Source organism: Hevea brasiliensis, chromosome 2, assembly GCF_030052815.1.
Source record: "Hevea brasiliensis isolate MT/VB/25A 57/8 chromosome 2, ASM3005281v1, whole genome shotgun sequence".
NCBI lineage: Eukaryota > Viridiplantae > Streptophyta > Magnoliopsida > Malpighiales > Euphorbiaceae > Hevea > Hevea brasiliensis.
The window spans coordinates 111,476,016-111,495,840 of NC_079494.1; the positions used below are offsets into that span (position 1 = coordinate 111,476,016).

At 34.3% G+C, this 19,825-nt stretch overlaps 1 protein-coding gene across 1 annotated transcript; it reads left to right on the forward strand.

The window, feature by feature from the left end:
• Window positions 1-1,935: 1,935 nt before the first annotated feature.
• Window positions 1,936-3,664, forward strand: LOC110634837 (MDIS1-interacting receptor like kinase 2-like). The gene is made up of 3 exons (XM_058143160.1): window positions 1,936-2,326; window positions 2,396-2,906; window positions 3,331-3,664. The coding sequence occupies exons 1-3, from the start codon at window positions 1,936-1,938 to the stop codon at window positions 3,662-3,664; spliced, it is 1,236 nt and encodes a 411-aa protein (XP_057999143.1).
• Window positions 3,665-19,825: the final 16,161 nt, after the last annotated feature.

The following is a 19,825-nucleotide window of genomic DNA, read 5'->3' on the forward strand; positions in this document are numbered from 1 at the left end:
AATTACAACACAATCAATTAAATAAATAAATCAAGTAACTATTAATAATTAAATCAATAAGATGTTAAATCAATTAGATCGTAATCAAGTACTACTGAGTATTTTGTTAATTAATTAAGTAGATTATAAATTACGTACTATAATCAATTATATCGTAATCAAGTATTATCGGTTATTTTATCAATTAATTAAGTATATTATAATCAATTCGGTCATAAATCAAGTAATCATGATCAATTACATCATAATCAAATACTATTGAGTATTTATCAATTGATAAAGTATGCCATATTTAATTACTTCATAAATCAAGTAACTATAATCAATAACATCATCATTAAGCACTATAGTGTATTTTATCAATTTATCAAGTAGATCATAATCAATTAGATCACAAATCAAGTAACTATGATTAATTAGATTATAAATCAATTAATTATGATTAATTCCGTTATAATAAATTAATCAATTAGATAAAGATGAGCATTATTATGATTAATTACGTTTAAATTAATTATGATTAATTACGTTCAAATTAAAATAACCAACTGAACCAAATTAATTTAGAAATTTGATTAGGTTTTATAGAAATTCAGTTCGGTTTAATTTTCGCCTATGAATTTTTTGATATATTTGATTCAGTTTTGGAAACAATATAATAGTTTTCTTTTCTTTTTTTTCCCTCTTGTGAAAATCGGATCACCTAATCAATTAGATCATAAATCAAGTAAGTATGATCAATCAGATCATAATCAAGTACTGTCGGATATTTTATTAATTAATCAAGAAGATCATAAATTAAGTAACTATAATAAATTATATCATAATCAATTAGATAGATTAATTAAATAACTATTAATAATTAGATCATAATCAAATATTAATGAATATTTTATCAATTGATTAAGTAGATCATAATTAATTAAGCCATAAATTAAGTAACTATGATCAATTACATCATAAGCAATTAATTAATTAGATAAAGATGAGCATTATTTGATTCAGATCGAAATAACCGACTGATCGAATCAAATTAATTTGGAAATTTAATTCTATTTTTGTTGAAATTCAGTTCGGTTTAATTTTTAAATTTTGAATTTTTTGGTTCATTCACTTCGATTTTGAAGATAACATAATATTTTTTTTCCTCTTTCTTGTGAAAATCGGACGGCTTAATCAATTAAATCATAAATCAAGTAACTATGCTAAATTAGATCATAATCAACTAGATCAATTAACCAAGTACGCATTAATAATTAAATCAATTAATTAAGTAACTATGATTAATTACACCATAATCAATTAGATCAATTAATCAAGTAATAATTAATCAATTAAATTTTAAATCAATTAATTGTGATCAATTAGATTATAATAAAATACTATTAGGTGTTTTATTAACTAATGAAATAAATCACAATTAAATAAATCTAAATCAATTAATTATGATCAATTACATCATAATTAAGTATTATCGAATATTTTGTCAATTAATCAAGTATATCACAATCAATTAAATTATAAATCAAGTAAATATGATCAATTATATCATAATCAATTAAATCGATTAATCAAATAACTATTAACAATTAGATCAAGTACTATTTAGTATTTTACAAATTAATCAAATAGATCATATTTAATTAGTACATAAATCAACCTTGATCAATTACAACACGATGAATTAAATAGGGTGACCATTATTTGGTTCAGACTAAAATAATTGATTAATCAAACATAATTAATTTGAAAATTCAATTGGGTTTTTGTAGAAATTTAGTTGAACTTCTTCATCTCTACCAAAATCAAATTTCTGGATCCATTCCTGAAGAGCTGGGAAACTTATCATCATCATCTCTTGTTGATCTAGAGTTAATTGAGAATCAACTAAATGGTTCGATTCCTGCTTCATTTGGTCTTTTAAGCAAATTAAAAATGCTATTTCTTCGTGACAACCAACTTCCCGGTTCCATCCCTCATGAAATTGGAAATCTAAGCAAATTATCTGAGCTGAACCTTGACAAAGACCAATTGACTGGTGTTTTGCCCCAGAATATTTGCCTTGGAGGATCACTTCAGAAATTGGCTGTGAATGACAACCAACTTACAGGTCCAATCCCCAGAAGTTTGAAAATTTGCTCAAGCCTAGTCAGAGCCCGTTTTGATGGAAACCAACACCATGGAAAAAGCATAAAAGATTTTGGTGTCTATCCGAACCTGCAGTTCATAGATCTAAGCTACAATAAATTCTATGGTTTAATCTCATCCAACTGGGAGAGGTGTCCCAACTTGTCGACCCTAAAGATTGCAGGGGATAATATTTCAGGTAGGATACCAACTGATATTGGAAATGCCTTTTGGCTACATTTACTTTATCTTTCTTAAAATCATTTAGTTGGAAGGATTCCTAAGGAAATGGGGAAGTTGACTTCTTTGTTGAAGTTGATTTTAAACGATAATCAGCTTTCTTATGGGATACCTTCAGAATTTGGATCGTTAACTAATCTTGTGCATCTAGACCTGTTGGCAAACAGATTGAAAAAATCGATTCCTGACGATGTTGGAAACTTAGCTAAGCTCAACTACTTGAATTTGAGCTGTAATGAGTTTAGCCAAGAAATTCCAATTCAGTTGGAGAACTTAACTCACTTGTCGGTGTTGCATTTAAGCTGGAACTTCCTCAGTGGAGAAATATCAGATAGATTCAGAAGCATCCAGAGCCTGGATATATTGAATCTCTCTCACAATCACCTCACTGGTTCCATTCCAGAACTGCACGGCTTGTCCCAGCTCGATCTTAGTCACAAAATGCTCACTGGAGAGATACCGGCAAAATTTTCAAGTTTGCGAACCTTGGAGATATTGAATCTGTCTCACAACAAGCTCAATGGTATAATTCCAGCAACGTTAGCAACTGCCTTAATTGCGATCCGTTGATCTATCATATAACGAGTTGTGGGGTCCCATTCCCAACAGCAAAGCATTTCAAGATGCTGCATTGAAAGGTAACAGAGGACTCTGTGGCAATGCTAGCGGTCTGCAGCCTTGCAAGATTGCTAAGATTCACAAACATCATTTGGGAAAGGGCATAAAATTTTCTCTGATGGTTGTATTTCCTATTGTTAGCATAATTACAGCAATTAGCATGATTATAGTAGATTTGTGTAGCATAATTGCTGTAATTATGCTACACAAATCTCCTATAATTATGCTAATTACTGTAATTATACTACACAAATCTCCTATAATCATATTAATTGCTGTAATTATGCTAACACCTATTTTCGGAACACTTGTCCTATTCTGCGGTTTAATTGTCATGTTGTGCAGCTTCCGAACAAGGAAAAGAGGCTCAGTGACAGGAAGCAACATGAATAACGAAGAGTTGCTTTCCATATCAATTTTCGATGGAAAAATAATGCACCGAGAAATCATAGAAGCAACCAAGAATTTTGACAGCATGTACTGTATTGGAGAGGGCAGATTTGGACGTGTCTACACAGCAGAATTGTTATCGTGTGATACTGTAGCTGCAAAGAAATTCCATTCGTTACCTCATGATGAGATGGCAGATCAGAAAGAATTCCTGAATGAGATAAGGGTATTAACAGAAGCAAGGCATCGAAATGTTGTAAAACTCTATGTTTTTTGTTCACACGTCTGACACATATTTCTAGTTTACGAGTACCTCCCTAGGGGTAGCCTGGCCATGATTCTGTGCAATGATGAAGCTGCAAAAGAATTTGACTGGGGTAAAAGGCTCACGGTTATAAAAAGATGTAGCTTATGCCTTGTACCACATGCACCACGAGTGCATACCACCAATTGTTCATAGAGACATATCAAGCAAGAATGTTCTGCTGGACTCTGAATATGAAGCTCATGTTTCGGATTTTGGCACAGGTAAGCTTCTCAAGCTAGATTCTTCCAATCGGACTATGCTTGCAGGCACCTGCGGATACGTAGCACCAGGTAAGATGCTTTGAACCGGAAACGAGGTTAAAACTTGCATAGTTTGTAAAAATCCTTTAGTTGTTTTTGTAGATTTTATAACTAAAACATAATAAATTTAACTCAAAAGTAATTTTTAATAGCTTATTGACATATTTGAAGTAGTATTGTTCTTAATAATGGTCTTCAAATTTTGAAAAGCAATATGCAATATATATATATATATATATATATATATATATTGTCTTTGCAGAATTTGCATACACGATAGAGGTGACCGAAAAATGCGATGTGTACAGTTTTGGGATTTTAGTACGAGAAGTCATCAAAGGAAAGCATCATGATGATCTGATTTCTACAATGTTATCGCACTCATGCAATATGGAGATAGTATTCAATGATGTGTTGGATGAGCGTTTGTTGCATCCCTCACTTTAAGTTGAAGACAAATGAGAATTCATAGTAAGTCTGGCATTTTCATGCTTAAACGTCAATCCCCAGTCTAGGGTTTCCGATATAATGGACTTGGCTTTTTGTTTAGACAGAGTTTAGTTTTTTATAGCTAAAAATTGTGTTTGCTAGGCCATGAGCCTATAGTGTATTTGGGGTCTGACATGCTATTTTAATGAAAGCTATCTCTTTGAACATTTTTTTTTATTATTTTTAATGATGGCTTTTTTGCATATATATATATACACACACACATACAGGGGTGGAACCCAAGCCCCACGCAGCCTCATTTAAAATATTAATATTTATATAATTATAATGAAATATTATTTATTAATTCATTATTCTCAATTTAAATTAAAATGTTTAATATAATAGTTTTAACTGAAAATATTTTATAATGTATTTTAAATGTCTATTTGACATTGAAATTAGAAGATAAAAAATTACTTTTCAAAAAAAATATATTTTAGGTACTATTGAAAAAGTAATTAAAATTTTTTTTTTACTTTTTTAATATTATCATAACAAAACTTATTTAATTTTAAATTATATATTAATATTTTCAAATTATTATATTTAAAAAATTACTTTTTTTTAATAGCAACTCCAACACTAATACCAAATAGATTCTAAGTAAATATGAATGTAAAAATATTTTTTTAATTATTAACCAATAAAAAGAAACAAAACAAGATAATTAGAAAAAGCTAACGACTTCAGACTTTGCACCTGATTTTTAATAAATATTTTATTTTTATTTTTTTATTAATAAGATTGTTTCCATAGATTAACCACACCTGCAACAAGGAATTACCAAGATACATATTTTTGTTGTGGAATCAAATGAGTAGCAAATATATTGCTAATACAAGAATTAATTAATGATGAACTTAATTATTACAAAAGTAAATCTATTGTTTCCTCATGAGTGATGCCCATGCATACACCTGGGATTAAAATTTTAATCTGAATATGGGATTATGCCTCTAAATGTAAAAAGCTTTGTCACAGTTCGGCTAGGAGGAAACCAATTCACTGGAAATATATCTAAAGACTTCAGCTTCTATCCAAACCTTGAATTTATAGATCTAAGCTACAATAAATTCGAAGGGGAAGTATCATCCAACTGGGGAAAGTGTCAAAATTTGACACCTCTAATGATGGCAAGCAACAAAATAACTAGTGCAATTCCACCTGAAATTGGAAATGCGGCTCAGCTAAAAGGACTTGATCTTTCTTCAAATAAAGTATCCCCAAGGAATTGGGGAAATTGACTTCTTTGGTCAAGGTGATTTTAAACGACAATCAACTCTCTGATCGCCTACCTTCTGAATTTGGATTGTTAACTGATCTTGAGTATCTCGACTTGTCGGCAAACAGATTCAACCAATCAATTCTAGAAAACATTGGAAACTTAGCAAACTTATCTACTTGAATTTGAGTAATAATGAGTTTACCCAAGAAATTTCAATTCAGATGGGGAAGTTAACTCACTTATTAGGGTTCGATTTAAGCAGCAACTTTCTTATAGGAAAGATACCATCACAATTGAGTAGTTTGGAGAGCTTGGAGATGCTGAATCTATCCCACAATAATCTATCTGGTTCTATTCCAGATGGTTTCAAAGATATGCAAGGTTTGTCGTCCATCGATATATCCTACAACGAATTGGAAGGTCTCATTCCTCCCAATAAAACATTTCAGAATGCTTCCGTAGAAGCATTTCGAGGGAACAAAGGATTGTGTGGGGATGTCCCAGTTCTGTCACCATGCAATTTTTCAATCAACAAACATACCTCCAAAAGGAGCCATAAAATGTTGTGTCTAATAGTTTTCTTGTCTCTTTGCAGAGCTTTTTCATTTCTCGCTTTCTCTGGAGTTTTTTTCTGTTTATAAAAAAAAAAAACAAGATCTAAAAGCGAAACAAAATGATCAAAAAGATGATGAATTTTCGATTTCAAGTTCTGTCGACTCAATTAATAAGAGCATTTTTACTTCAAATGATTTTAATATATATATATATATATATATATATATATATATGATGAATTTTCGATTTCAAGTTTCACGGAATGTTGTGGAAATAATTTTTTATTAAAAATTTTCATTATTAATATGATTAATATATAGAAAAATGTGTTGGATATGGTATTTTGTCTATTTATAATCCAAAATATAGACACAGCAATTTAACTAATACTAATATTAGTTTAAAATAATAATAAAAAAAGCAACCTAATTTGCCAACCTCATAAATATAAATATCATAATGTTAAGGAAATAATTTTTTATTAAAAATTTTCTTTATTAATATAATCAATAAATAGAAAAATGTGTTGGATATGATTAATATATTTTTAAATATACATATAATTATTATTTTAATTATTATTATCGTGCAAATAACTTTTAAAAACTTTTATAATTTCTAATGAGTATGATAAATTTTCTATCATTTTTTTTTATAATGAGTTATCACTCTTAATATTTATTTTTGAACTAAAGGTAATCAATATTGATTATATATCTTATAAATTATTTAACGCTAATTGCATTAATTGGCTTAAACTCTTAAATTAATACTAATACAATTTATAATTGTCAAAGAAAATAAATAATCACATTTAAAAAAAATTTTGTTTTACAATTTTATTGTAGATATGAAAAATTAACAACAATAAAATAATGGATATAAAAATATTTCAAATATATATAATATATTATATTGTACTAATTAAATATAATATTAATTATTGTAAAAAATTTCATATTTTAATTAAGTAATTGAATTAATATTTGATCATTTTATATATAAATAAAATAATCACATTTTATAAATTCAAAGGTTAGTATCAAAAGAAAATACTGAATCAATTATTTGGCTTACAAACAAATAATTGAACTAAATATTTCACAAAAATACAAATATAATAAAAATGACATGTGCTAATAAATAATCTCAATTGTTATGGGAATACGTTACTTTTAAGTGATTCATACAACAAAATATGATGATACGAGTGAAAGTACATATTTTTATTTTGCGGCGGTGTATTATGATATTAATTTCAATAACAAAGATCAATCTTGACATTTAAGAAAAATGACATACAAGTATTTAATGAATGATCTCTTTTTTTAAATGAATAATCTAAATTTATGAAAAGTATATTATTTAAATTAAATAATATATATTAATATAAACTATTAACTAATATGATTCAATCTGATCTTTTTAAAAAGCGTTTAAAATTAAAAAAAATAAATGATAAATATAGGAGATTATGAAGTCAACTTTCAATAATTTTAAAAGAATGTCTAAATATTATGGGAAATTATATTAAATTGAATAGCTTTTTCTTGGATGGCTGAGTTGGAGTTGGTTATAATTAAGAACAGGTTGGAGTACAATGAATATGGAACAAAATGGAGTGATAATAGATTCGGACATGCCTCTTTTGAACCACAATTTTTTTTTTGCATCACTGCATTTGTCATTGGCTCCAAAATTGGTAAAAGAATTAAGTAGAATTAGAAATAAAAGAATTAATGGCCTTAAATGGTAAGGATAATCTCAAATTCAAAAATTAATTGTATGAGGCCTTTACGTGGAGTTATCTCATGAGGGTGGTTTAACCATGGAGCTTGGTTTCCAGCAAAACCACACCCATGATACTGTTAAGCCAATTTCTCCATCATGACACCTATACAAGTTCAAGATTAGTAAGAAATTAAAATGCATATGTATTTTTTGTATGCTCTCTACCTATATAAGGCTATTAGTTCACTCTAAATTTTGGATCCCATCACCGATTTCCTTATATCACCAACCTAAATGAAACTTCTCTATCCCTTCCCATCTCTCTAGATCTCTCTATATTTGGTGCAAAACTAAGCAAAATGAAAGTAACGATAAGTGTGTATAGGCTTAACTTGAAAATTTTAAAAGATGATTTTTTTTATGGGATTATTGAGCATTGTACCCTTCCAGAATTAAGCAAGAGTTATCTGAATCTAAGTCCATCCCCACCTTGCTCACCTCCAGTGCTAGTTAATTATACTAGTAAAGGAAATACATTAATTTTTCAACCAAGTAGCCCAGAGGTGAATATAATTCCTGATCAATTTGCTCAAACAATGTCTTCACTAGTGTCACGATCCAACCTATGAGCCAGACCGGCACTAGGACCTGAGCCAGCCTAAAGCCCCCGAGGCTTGCAGTAAGCCTAACTATTCCTTAACCCAACTCTAAGGCCCATTTGGGCCCAATTTCAAGAATTCAACCGGACAGAGTCCGGCCATAAAGTGGACCTTTCAACGGAGAGTTTTTGACTCACCCGACCTGTAAACACAATATATAATCAATTGGGGAGCTCAGCTCACCCTCCACATACTCAATGTCATAAAAATAAATGGGAGCTCAGCTCCCTCATCCAGTCCATCAAACATGCATATAATAATATGTTTATAGGTCCAACATGATAATTATATTACAGACCCAATTCAAATAAATATTTCTAACACATGCGGAAATTCTAGGAGTTAATAAAATTACACAAACATTAATACACAACCTGCGAAGGAGAAAAGCAGGTTAACCACAACAAAAATCCTCCTGTAGCCTGAAAAATAATGAACAGGAGTGAGCGTTCGACTCAAAGAGTAAAATATTAATTTTAACCATAATTTCTATAACTTTCTAAAGCTAATGCACCCTGTAGAGTGAAATGCAACATCAGCAATATTTTCACATCATAACAGCAAAAAGGCAATTTGGAGTACTCACACACGCAGTAATATCAAATCATAAATATATGGGAGCTGATCCCCTATACAGCTCTCTTAAATCCAACCTGTGCTAGCGAAGAACTCAAGCCGAACTTTCGCTTAATAAACCAAATTGGGGTCCCAGCGAAGAACTCAAGCCGTGTCTACCCCGAAGGACCGGGTCCCAGCGAAGATCTCAAGCCGTGTCTACCTGTCCTATCCATAGCCAACACCACATCATACGCACGCCAACGCACGCACACTGCTTCAAATTACCACAACAACATCCATGGCACTTCAACAGCTGTGAATGTAACATAAAACGTGCCTAGAGTTTAACTACATAGATATATACATATAAGTAATGCATGGGCATACTTGAACATATAATAATAGTGAAATTATAATTAAAATTAATATTTTACTCACAGACTTGACAACAGTCACTGTGGCGGTTGGACGGAGGAAGAAGGCTGTCCGGCTCACCTGACAATTTTATTACAATCATTTAATAAATTTGACTCAATACAAACGAAGAAAAAGACCAAAGACGTCATAAGTCGTGTCGAAAATTCGGCAGAGTCTCCCCTATACCTAGGACCTACCCAACCTGCAAATGGGTTTAAAACACTTCTCTATCCACCAACCATACACCCACAACTCAATCATATCACACAGCCCCTCCTGGGCCCATCCAAACAGTCATCAATCACAATATGTAAATTTACAGTTTAGTCCTTATAATTAACCCTTTTTGCACAAACTACCCAAATAAACTCTAAAAATACTAAAACTTTGCTCCGTGGTCCTTAGCAATATTATTAGGCTAATGCAAAAAGAATCATAATTTTCTGAGCTACTACGAATATTTTATAGATTTTTAATCCTATTTAAGTACTAGAAAATTATGAAAAAGCAAGGTTCGGGTTTACCTATGCCGATTCCGATCTAGGGAACGCGCTTGGGGCATCTGACAATGGTGGGGTAGCCAAAATCTCAATCTAATTCAGAGACTTTTTCGGTAGCCGGTCTGTCTGGCCGAAAATTCACAGACCCGGATAACTGTCGAATTTCCGTGAATTGAAGATACCTGCACGAAGCACACAACACGGGGGTTAGGACATAAATTTTATGAAATTTTCTAAGCTCATTTAATGCTCGGAAAATACTACGAAGTTCCGTGGGACCCATCAAAAAACGGTGTCGGAAAATTTCAAAATTTATATTGCCGCGAAGCTCTCGACAAGTGGAGCGCTCTGGTACTCTCGGTTTTCTCGTGGGGTTCACGGTTTGCGAGAAATCTAGTCCAAAAGTTAAAATGGGCTAAAACTTCCCGGACAAAAATTGGACAAACCGCTTGATGGATTTTGGTGTTCTTGGTGCCTATGGAAAGCTCTCGAGGTGTAGATGTTGTTTGACACAAGACTCGGCCCAATCGATGGCCAGATCGGCCGAATTTCTTGCATTCCGTGACGCCAGTGATGGGGAGGAGGGAGGAGAGAGAAAATGGGAGAGAGAGAAGGAGAGGTCGGGATGCGCACGGGTAGAAAGAAAAAGGAAGAAGAAGTCGGTCCGATTCGACCGGTCCGATCCGATCTGGTTCGATTTGGCCAGTCCGATTCAAGATACAAAATTTTAAATTTTTACTTTGCCTTGGGACTAAAAACGAGATTCAAAAATTCTGAAAAAATTCTAGAAAATTCAAAAAAATTCGTATACTCCAAATATATTTTTAGTTTTGGCACGTAGTTTTTAAATTAATTTTTAAAAAATATCAAAGTTTTTATTTTCGAAAAATCGAACCCGATTTCTAAAATTCAAAAATTTTGAAATAATTTCCTAAAATTCAAATAAAATAAAATATCAATATTTACCCAAAAATAATAAATTTAAAAATTAAGGGTGTTACATTCTTCCCCCCTTACAAAAAATTTGTCCTCGAATTTTTACACAAGGCAGAATAAGGTATAGAATTACACATTGAATAGATAAGGGTACTTGCTACTCATGTCCCGCTCTGACTCCTAAGTGCACTCTTTCACTGACTGGCTCCTCCATAAAACCTTAACCATAGGGATCTGTTTTGATCTTAGCTGCCTCACTTGGTAGTCCACTATGGCTACAAGTTGCTCCTCAAACGTCAAGTTTTCTTTCAGTTCTATTACATCCGGCTGTAGCACATGAGAAGGATCATGAATGTATTTCCTGAGCATGGAGATGTGAAACACAGGATGAACATGAGAAAGGTTGGGTGGTAGCTCCAACCGGTAGGCAACTGCTCCAACTCTATCAGTAACCTCAAAAGGTCCAATATACCGAGGTGCCAATTTGCCCTTCTTTCCAAATCTCATGACTTCCTTCATCGGAGAAACCTTTAGGAATACGTAGTCGCCTACTGCAAACTCCACATCCCTCCGTCTGGGGTCTGCATAACTCTTCTGCTTATTGAAAGCTGTTTTCAATCGTTTCCTGATTAAAGGAACTATCTCTGAAGTGTACTGCACTAGGTCTACATCATGCACCTTCGCTTCTCCCATTTCCGTCCAACACAGAGGAGACCTACACTTTCTTCCATATAGTGCCTCATAGGGTGCCATCCCTATGCTGGAATGGTAACTGTTGTTGTAGGCAAACTCCACCAAAGCTAGCTGATCATCCCATTGACCTCCAAAATCCAAAACACTCATGTGAAGCATGTCTTCCAGTGTTTGGATTGTCCTTTCGGACTGTCTGTCTGTTTGAGGGTGGAAAGCAGTACTAAAGTTTAACTGTGTACCAAGTGCCTCCTGCAACTTCCTCCAAAATTGAGAAGTGAACTGGGGCCCTCTGTCAGATATTATGGAAGCCGGAACTTCATTCAATCTGACTATTTCTCGAATGTAGAGTCGAGCATACTGTGCAACAGAATATGTGATCTTTACAGGCAAGAAATGAGCTGATTTAGTTAGGCGGTCTACAATTACCCATATCGAATCATATCCTCACGTGGTACGAGGTAACCCAGTCACAAAATCCATGGTAATCATTTCTCACTTCCATTCTGGGATAGAGAGCTCTTGCAGCTTCCCTGACTGTCTCTGGTGTTCAAACTTCATCTTCTAACAAGTTAAGCACTTGGACATAAAGTCTGCTATGTCTCTTTTTATGCCATTCCACCAATAGCTATCTTTCACATCAAGGTACATCTTAGTAGAGCCTGGGTGGACATTGTATAGTGTATAGTGTGCCTCTCGCATGATTTCATTTCTGAGACTGTCCACATCAGGCACATATATCCTAGAACCTTTCATAAGAGCGCCATCATTGGCAACTCCAAACTCACCACCTTCACCTTACTGCACTCTTTCTATGATTTTCATCAATTGTTGGTCTCTGTGCTGGGAAACTCTAACTCTGTCTCGCAAATCTAGCCTCACTGAAAAATGAGCCAACAATACCCCCTCATCCGAAAGATCTAGGATTAAACCTTGATCCATCAACTCTTGTACTTCCTGAATCAACGGTCTCTTCTCTGCTGAAATGTGTGCCAAACTGCCAGAAGATTTTTTACTCAAAGCATCTGCCACTACATTAGCCTTCCCAGGGTGGTACTGGATGGTGCAATCATAGTCCTTCAGAAGCTCCATCCATCTCCTCTGTCTCAAGTTTAAATCCCTCTGTTGGAAGATGTACTTCAAACTCTTATGGTCGGTGTATATCTCACACACTTCATCATACAGGTAGTGTCTCCAGATTTTTAATGTAAAGACTACAGCTGCCATTTCCAAATCATGGGTGGGGTAGTTCTGCTCATGCCTCTTCAGCTGTCTTGAAGCATAAGCCACTACTTTTCCATTCTGCATTAAAACACACCCTAAGCCAACTCTGGAGGCGTCACAGTACACGGTGTATCCTTCACCACTCATAGGTAGTGTCAACACAGGGGCGGTGGTTAGACACTCCTTAAGCTTCTGGAAACTCTCCTCACAGTCATCCGTCCAAATGAATGGAACATTCTTCCGAGTCAACTTAGTTAGGGGAGCTGCTATCCTGGAAAAATCCTGCACAAAACGCCTATAGTAGTCAGCTAGGCCCAGAAAACTTCGCACCTCAGTAACTGTTGTAGGCCTAAGCCAATCAGTTACAGCCTCAATTTTCTTGAGATCCACTTGAATACCTTCACTAGAAACCACGTGTCCCAAGAATGAGATGCTTTCTAGCCAAAATTCACATTTTGAAAATTTGACATATAGCTGGTGCTCCCTCAAAGTCTGCAACACCTTCCTCAAGTGCCACACGTGTTCTTCCTCGGTCTGAGAGTACACTAAAATGTCATCTATGAATACGATGACAAAACGGTCCAGGAATGGCCTGAACACCCTGTTCATCAAGTCCATGAAGGCTGCTGGTGCATTAGTGAGTCCAAAAGACATCACCAAAAACTCATAATGACCATATCTTGTCCTAAATGCTGTTTTGGACACATCCTCATTCCTGATTCTCAACTGATGGTAGCCTGATCACAGGTCTATCTTGGAAAAAAATCTAGCCCCTTGGAGCTGATCAAACAGATCATCGATCCAAGGAAGTGGATACTTGTTCTTCACAGTCACCTTGTTTAGCTGTCTATAGTCAATACACAACCTCAATGACCCATCTTTCTTTCTCACAAATAGAACAGGAGCACCCCAGGGTGAAATGCTCGGACGTATGAAACCCTTGTCCAAAAGCTCCTGTAGTTGCTCCTTTAACTCTTTCAATTCTGCTGGTGCCATCCTGTAAGGGCCAAAGCAGACAATTCCTCTAGTGGTTAGAGATTACAGCTTCCCTGTGGTGTTCCATGATGAGAGTGTTTGCAAGTAACCTTTGGTTTGTTATAGATATGCCAGAACAGAGTTCTATATATGCAGAGGAGTTGGGAACTCCTAATTAGGGGTTTAAAACACTTGAGTTAGAACATCGAAGGCCACAATTGGGTGGTAGCTAAAGTCAGTGACTCAATTACTCTAGCATAAGCTAGAGATATATTAGGAGTTACAATAAGATTAGAGGCTTTAGTATAGTTGCAAGTAAAGGTAGCACCTACAGAATGAGATCATCTAGTCTCCAATATGGAGTCTTGGACAGTTTTGGCATTACAATGTATGTTTTGCCTAAAATTTAGTAAAAATAGTATCTTCTTTGTGCGGTAGCAAGGTGCAAAGTATGACTTTGCTCCCCTAAAAAGACCGAAAGCTATGAATAGTATTCATAGCTTGTGAAATGACGCTTTATGGAATTTGTAACATGATAAGAGAGCAGATAGTGGCAAGGTGACAAAAGCAGTACTTCTTTTGCAGTCAGTTGTGATGTAGGGTATGGTCTTAACTTTTTAAGAGAGACAGAAGGTTACTACTATTGATGGTAACCTGCAGAATAGTGTTCCAAATGGGTCTGTAGAGTGCGGTAGAGAGTTGTCAGCTCATGTATCCTGGAAAGGGTATAAGTTCCATTGTTTGAGCCATAAGTGATCAGATCATGATAGATGTAAAGCCTTTGATTTGAATGACGGGTTTGGGTATCCAATATCTTAAGTTTTGGCTAAGTGAGTAGATATAGGAAAATAGAATCCTTGTGGATCCCCTCCTCGAGATAGTAGAGGGTAGTATGTAGTCTAAAAACAGAAATAAAGATCACATAGTGAATGCATGGCTACTATTACTTGAGTTCCTTCTTAGCTTCTTATTAATCAAGTTAAGAGTATACTCTAAGTAAAGAAAGGATAAGGACAGAAATTAGCATAAATAAATCATAAAATATGTATATATATAAAAGAAGCACAGAAGAAAAAGATAAAATAGTTGGTTCAGATATAACAGGAGAGATAACATGAATGCCAGTGGAAGTGCTAGCTAGAGTGGTTTGAGGACCAATTTTGAATAACACTAAGGTGTAGATGATTGATAGAGACAGTGAAAATGTATAAGTTTTTGGCATGGCGATCAGGTCAAGAAAGAGAATAAAGTTAAAGAATAAAATAGTCAAAGTTTGATTTTGGGTAAGATAAAAAGAGTCAGTTAAAGAACAAATTGAAAAGCCCAGATCAGGATAAGATTAGGAAGAGTAGAGTTAAGATACAGAGGAGGCAAATGTGGTTCTAAAGAAGGTAAACGAGGTAAACAGAAGGGTAAGGATATGGAAAGCTTAGAAAAGGATGACATTAGGGAGAACGTTTGTTATGGTATAGGACCCAGAAGTGCAGAACTCAGATCAGGTCATAATGATGTAGTGTTAGGAGCTTGAACCTAGAGCTCAGAGTTATAGGACTTGGATTAGACTTCGTTTGTTTTCTATCCCCAAGGTAGAATAAGGGGCAATGGGATAAGAACCCTTTAGATTGTTGGCAGTATGAGGAAAGTTAAGTAAAGTATGCAACCAAAGCAGGTAGTAGCTATAGGGTGTGTAGTAGTAGTTTGAACTGTCCTATTAGGCAGAAAAGCAAAGTTAGTAGGTAGTAAGTTGAATAAAAGTCAACCTAATAGATTCAATTTTGCTTGATGAGAAAAGAATAAGGAATAATAACACATAGGCTTTAGGTTAGACTATTAAGATAGTGAGAAGGTAATTAAATATTTGTTATGAATGTTAGGTGAGTGTCTTTAGTGTGATCAACAGAGTCACTTTGCAGTAAAGCAATAGTGATAGAACAACAATAGGGGTAGAATAGAAAGCAACAAATATAGGTGGTATAAGTCACTAAGAAGTTTAAGTATCAAAATAATGGTTATAGGCAAGGGTAGAGTTAGTACTGGAAGAATCTACTAGTGAGAGATATCTTTCAGAATACAACAAAAGTTAGGGGCACAATATGAATGATAGTAGGTATGATTGAAGTTAGCTCTGGAAGAATCTGTTAATAAGAGATATCTTCCAAAATATAGCAGAAGGCAAGGGAGAAGATAAACAAAGTATATCAAGATGGGATAATGGTATAATAGAGAGTTGGTGAGGCTGATATCTTATATGTAGAGCATAACTTTTGCAAGGAGATGATAAAATTTGAAGAAAAAAAACTAAGAGATATGGGTTAAACATTATTATACGAAATCATATGTAGTTGACTGTAGGAGGATATTTCTTCTTTTCTTCAAGTTTAGCTCATATTTTTAGCTCTAGAGGGTTATGTAAGGAACGGAGACTGGGTTAAGGTGACCTAGTTATTTGAGAGTTTAGTAGGCACCAGTTCATACACAATCTCCTTATATAAAAATGATGGTAAGTGCATACTTAATGTCAATGATGGATGGATGATTAGGGTAATGACAGGAATTAGATCGAGTTAGTTACCAGGGCTTATAGCCCTTCTAAAATATAAGCTGGAGAGAGTGCTATCTGTGGATGAGATTCGATAGATGAAACTTTTGCTAATTGGTAGATTCAAGGCTAAAGTTTGGAAAGCTATAGGCAATAGATGTGGCTACATCAAGAAGAATGAATACATAAAGTATCTTATTTGGGATTATGGAACAACACACATCTCTCACTACTATAACAGTTTAGGTGAAACTTATAGGTTTAAGGATACCTATCTAATCATAAAGGGTAATTCTTTTCAAAGGATAGTAGGAGACGATAATGTTTTGATGGTCATATTAGGAAGGAGGAACAGAAAGAATCATCCATGGTGAATGGCCTGTGTTTCATAAAATGAGTACTAGGTTAGTACTATAGTTTGATACTATATAATAGATGTGCTGGTGAAAACCAATTGCAGAGTTAAGATTAAGAAATAATAAAAAGATGTATTTCTATATTCCTAAGGTGGAAAAGTTTAGCTTTAATGGTGACAGGAGTGTAGTTCCATACAACTTAGTGTCAGCCATTAGCGTTAGAAAGATATTGAGGCATGAATGTCAAGAGTATTTGGCACTAGTGAGAGACACATCTGTTGATGGTACTGATGTAGAGAATGTACTCGTTGTCAAAGAATTTGTAAATGTGTTTGTTAACGAGCTTCCAGGATTGCCATCGAATAGGGAGATAGAGTTCTGTATAGATATTGTGTCAAGTACAAATCTCATTTCTATGCCACCTTACAGGATGGCACCAGAAAAGCTAAAGGAACTGAAGGAGCAACTACAAGAGTTATTGGATAAGGGTTTTATTCATCCAAGCACTTCACTTAGGGTGCTCCTGTTCTATTTATGAGGAAGAATGATGAAACTTTGAAGTTGTGTATTAATTATAAACAATTGAACAAAGTGACTGCCATGAACAAATAACCATTTCCTCATATTGATGACCTGTTTGATCAGCTACAAGGAGCAAGATACTTTTCAAAAATAGACTTGCGGTTAGGTTATCACTAGCTGAGGATTAGAAGTGAGGATGTGCCAAAGACAGCATTCAGGACTAGGTATGGTTATTATGAGTTCCTAGTGATATCTTTTGGATTCACTAATATACTAGCGGCCTTTATGGACCTAATGAACAAGGTGTTTAGGCCATTCCTAGATCACTTTTTCCTTGTATTTATATATGACATTTTGGTGTATTCTTGAACCAAGGAAGAGCATATGTGACATATGAGGATGGTGTTATAGACATTGAGGGAGCATTAGCTGTATGGAAAATTTTCAAAGTGTGAGTTATGGCTAGAGAGCATTTTATTCTTAGGACATGTGGCCTCTAGTGAAGGTATTCGGGTGGACTCTAAGAAAGTTGAAGCAGTAACTGATTGGCTTAAGCCTACTATAGTCACCAAAGTACGAAGTTTTATAGGTCTAGCAGGTTATTACAGGCGTTTTGTGCAGAATTTCTCTATAATAGCAACTCCTCTAACATGATTGACTCGAAAGAATGCCCCATTTTTCTGGTCAGATGAATGTGAGGAAAGCTTCTAGAAGCTTAAGGACTATTTAACTACAGCTCCTATGTTGACTTTGCCAGTGAGTGGAGAAGGGTATAAGTGTACTATGATGCTTCTAGAGTTGGGTTAGGGTGTGTCTTGATGCAGCATGATAAAGTAATGACTTATGCTTCAAGGCAGTTAAAGAAGTACGAGCAAAACTACCCCACTCATGATATAGAAATGATAGTTGTAGTCTTTGCACTAAAAATCTAGAGGCATCGCCTATATGGTGAAATGTGCAAAATATACACCGATCATAAAAGCTTAAAGTATATTTTTCAATAAAGGGATTTAAATTTGAGGTAGAGGAGATGGATGGAGTTCTACACAGCTGGTTACATAAGATAGGTAGGAGTTAGTACAATGATCTCATGGAAAAAAGTATATTAGAATCTCATAATATCACGGAACTAAAAAGTATGGGTGCTTTAATCACGGAGAAAAGTCTTGCCAATGCTTCAATGGCCAAATAGGATTAGCAATGATTTCTGATAAGGTACATGCAAAGGTAGTTATTTCAGAAGGGCGCTTAATGAGACATTATATGGCAGGAAGTCTAATCCCCTCTATGTTAGACAAAAGTTGTAGAGGCGAGAGTAAATGATTTAGATCTGGTGTAGTACACTTCAGAGATGGTTTCTTTGATCAAGGAATGTTTAAAGACAGCTTTCAGCAAACAAAAAAATTATGCAGATCCAAGGCGAAAAGATGTAGAATTTGCAATGGATGACTATGTGTTCTTGAAGGTTTCTCCTATGAAAGGGATTATGAGATTTGGAAAGAAAGGCAAGTTGGCACCCCGTTATATAAAAATTTTTAAGATTACGGATAAAGTGGAAGCAATTGCCTATCAGTTAGAGTTGCCACTAAACCTTTCTCATGTCCACCCAGTATTTCATATTTCTATACTTAGGAAGTATGTTCCCGATCATTCTCATGTGCTACAATCAAACACAGTAGAGTTAAATGAGAATTTAACCTTTGAAGAGCAACTAGTAGTCATAGTAGACTATCAAATGAGACAGCTTCAGTCAAGGCAGATCCCTATAGTTAAAGTCCTATGGAGGAGTCAATCTGTGGAGGAATGCACTTGAAAGTCAAAGCGAGATATATAAAACAAGTACTCATATTTATTTGATATGTAACTCTGTGTCATTGTTCTGCCTTGTGTAAAATTCGAGAACGAATTTTTTATAAGGGAAAAAAAGAACGTAACACCCTGAATTTTCAAATAATTATTTTATGTGTAATTATATAATTTTTGACTAGTTTAGCGAGTCCAAGAGGGGCCATATGATATTGATGAGATGTGAATATGAGAGATGTATTTTAGAAGTGTTATTTGGATCATTTTGCAAGTTAGGTAGGTCCTAGGTACAGGGAGAATTCTGTTGGATTTTTGGCAAAATTTAGGATATCCTTTGATTCTTCAAAGTTTTGTTTTAAGTAAATATTGATCAGTTTGCAATGTAATTATTTAGGTGATTGGGGTTAACTCTTCTCTTCAGCCCAGCTGCCTCAGTGATCTCCGGTTAATCTGTGAGTAGATATTGATTTTATTTACAATTTCAATATTATTGTTATTATATGTCACAACATGTCCATGCATCACTTATAAATATAGGTATTAGCTACTATAGGCATGCTTTGTGTTTCATCTTTACTTGATGGTTTGATGTGGGTGTCGCCTAGGGTAATTTGGAGTTGTGTGCGTATGTCGGCATGCGTGTGGTGTATTAGTGGTGGATACAGGTAAGATAGGCAAATCAGCTTGAGCCAATCTTG

What these genes read in the sequence shown, in the direction of transcription:
- LOC110634837 (XM_058143160.1), top strand. Translation starts at nt 1,936, where the DNA reads ATGCTATTTCTTCGTGACAACCAACTTCCCGGTTCCATCCCTCATGAA. An exon ending in TGCAGGGGATAATATTTCAG is followed by an intron (nt 2,327 to 2,395) that starts GTAGGATACCAA and finishes AAAATCATTTAG; the next exon opens with TTGGAAGGATTCCTAAGGAA. An exon ending in AATGGTATAATTCCAGCAAC is followed by an intron (nt 2,907 to 3,330) that starts GTTAGCAACTGC and finishes CATGTTGTGCAG; the next exon opens with CTTCCGAACAAGGAAAAGAG.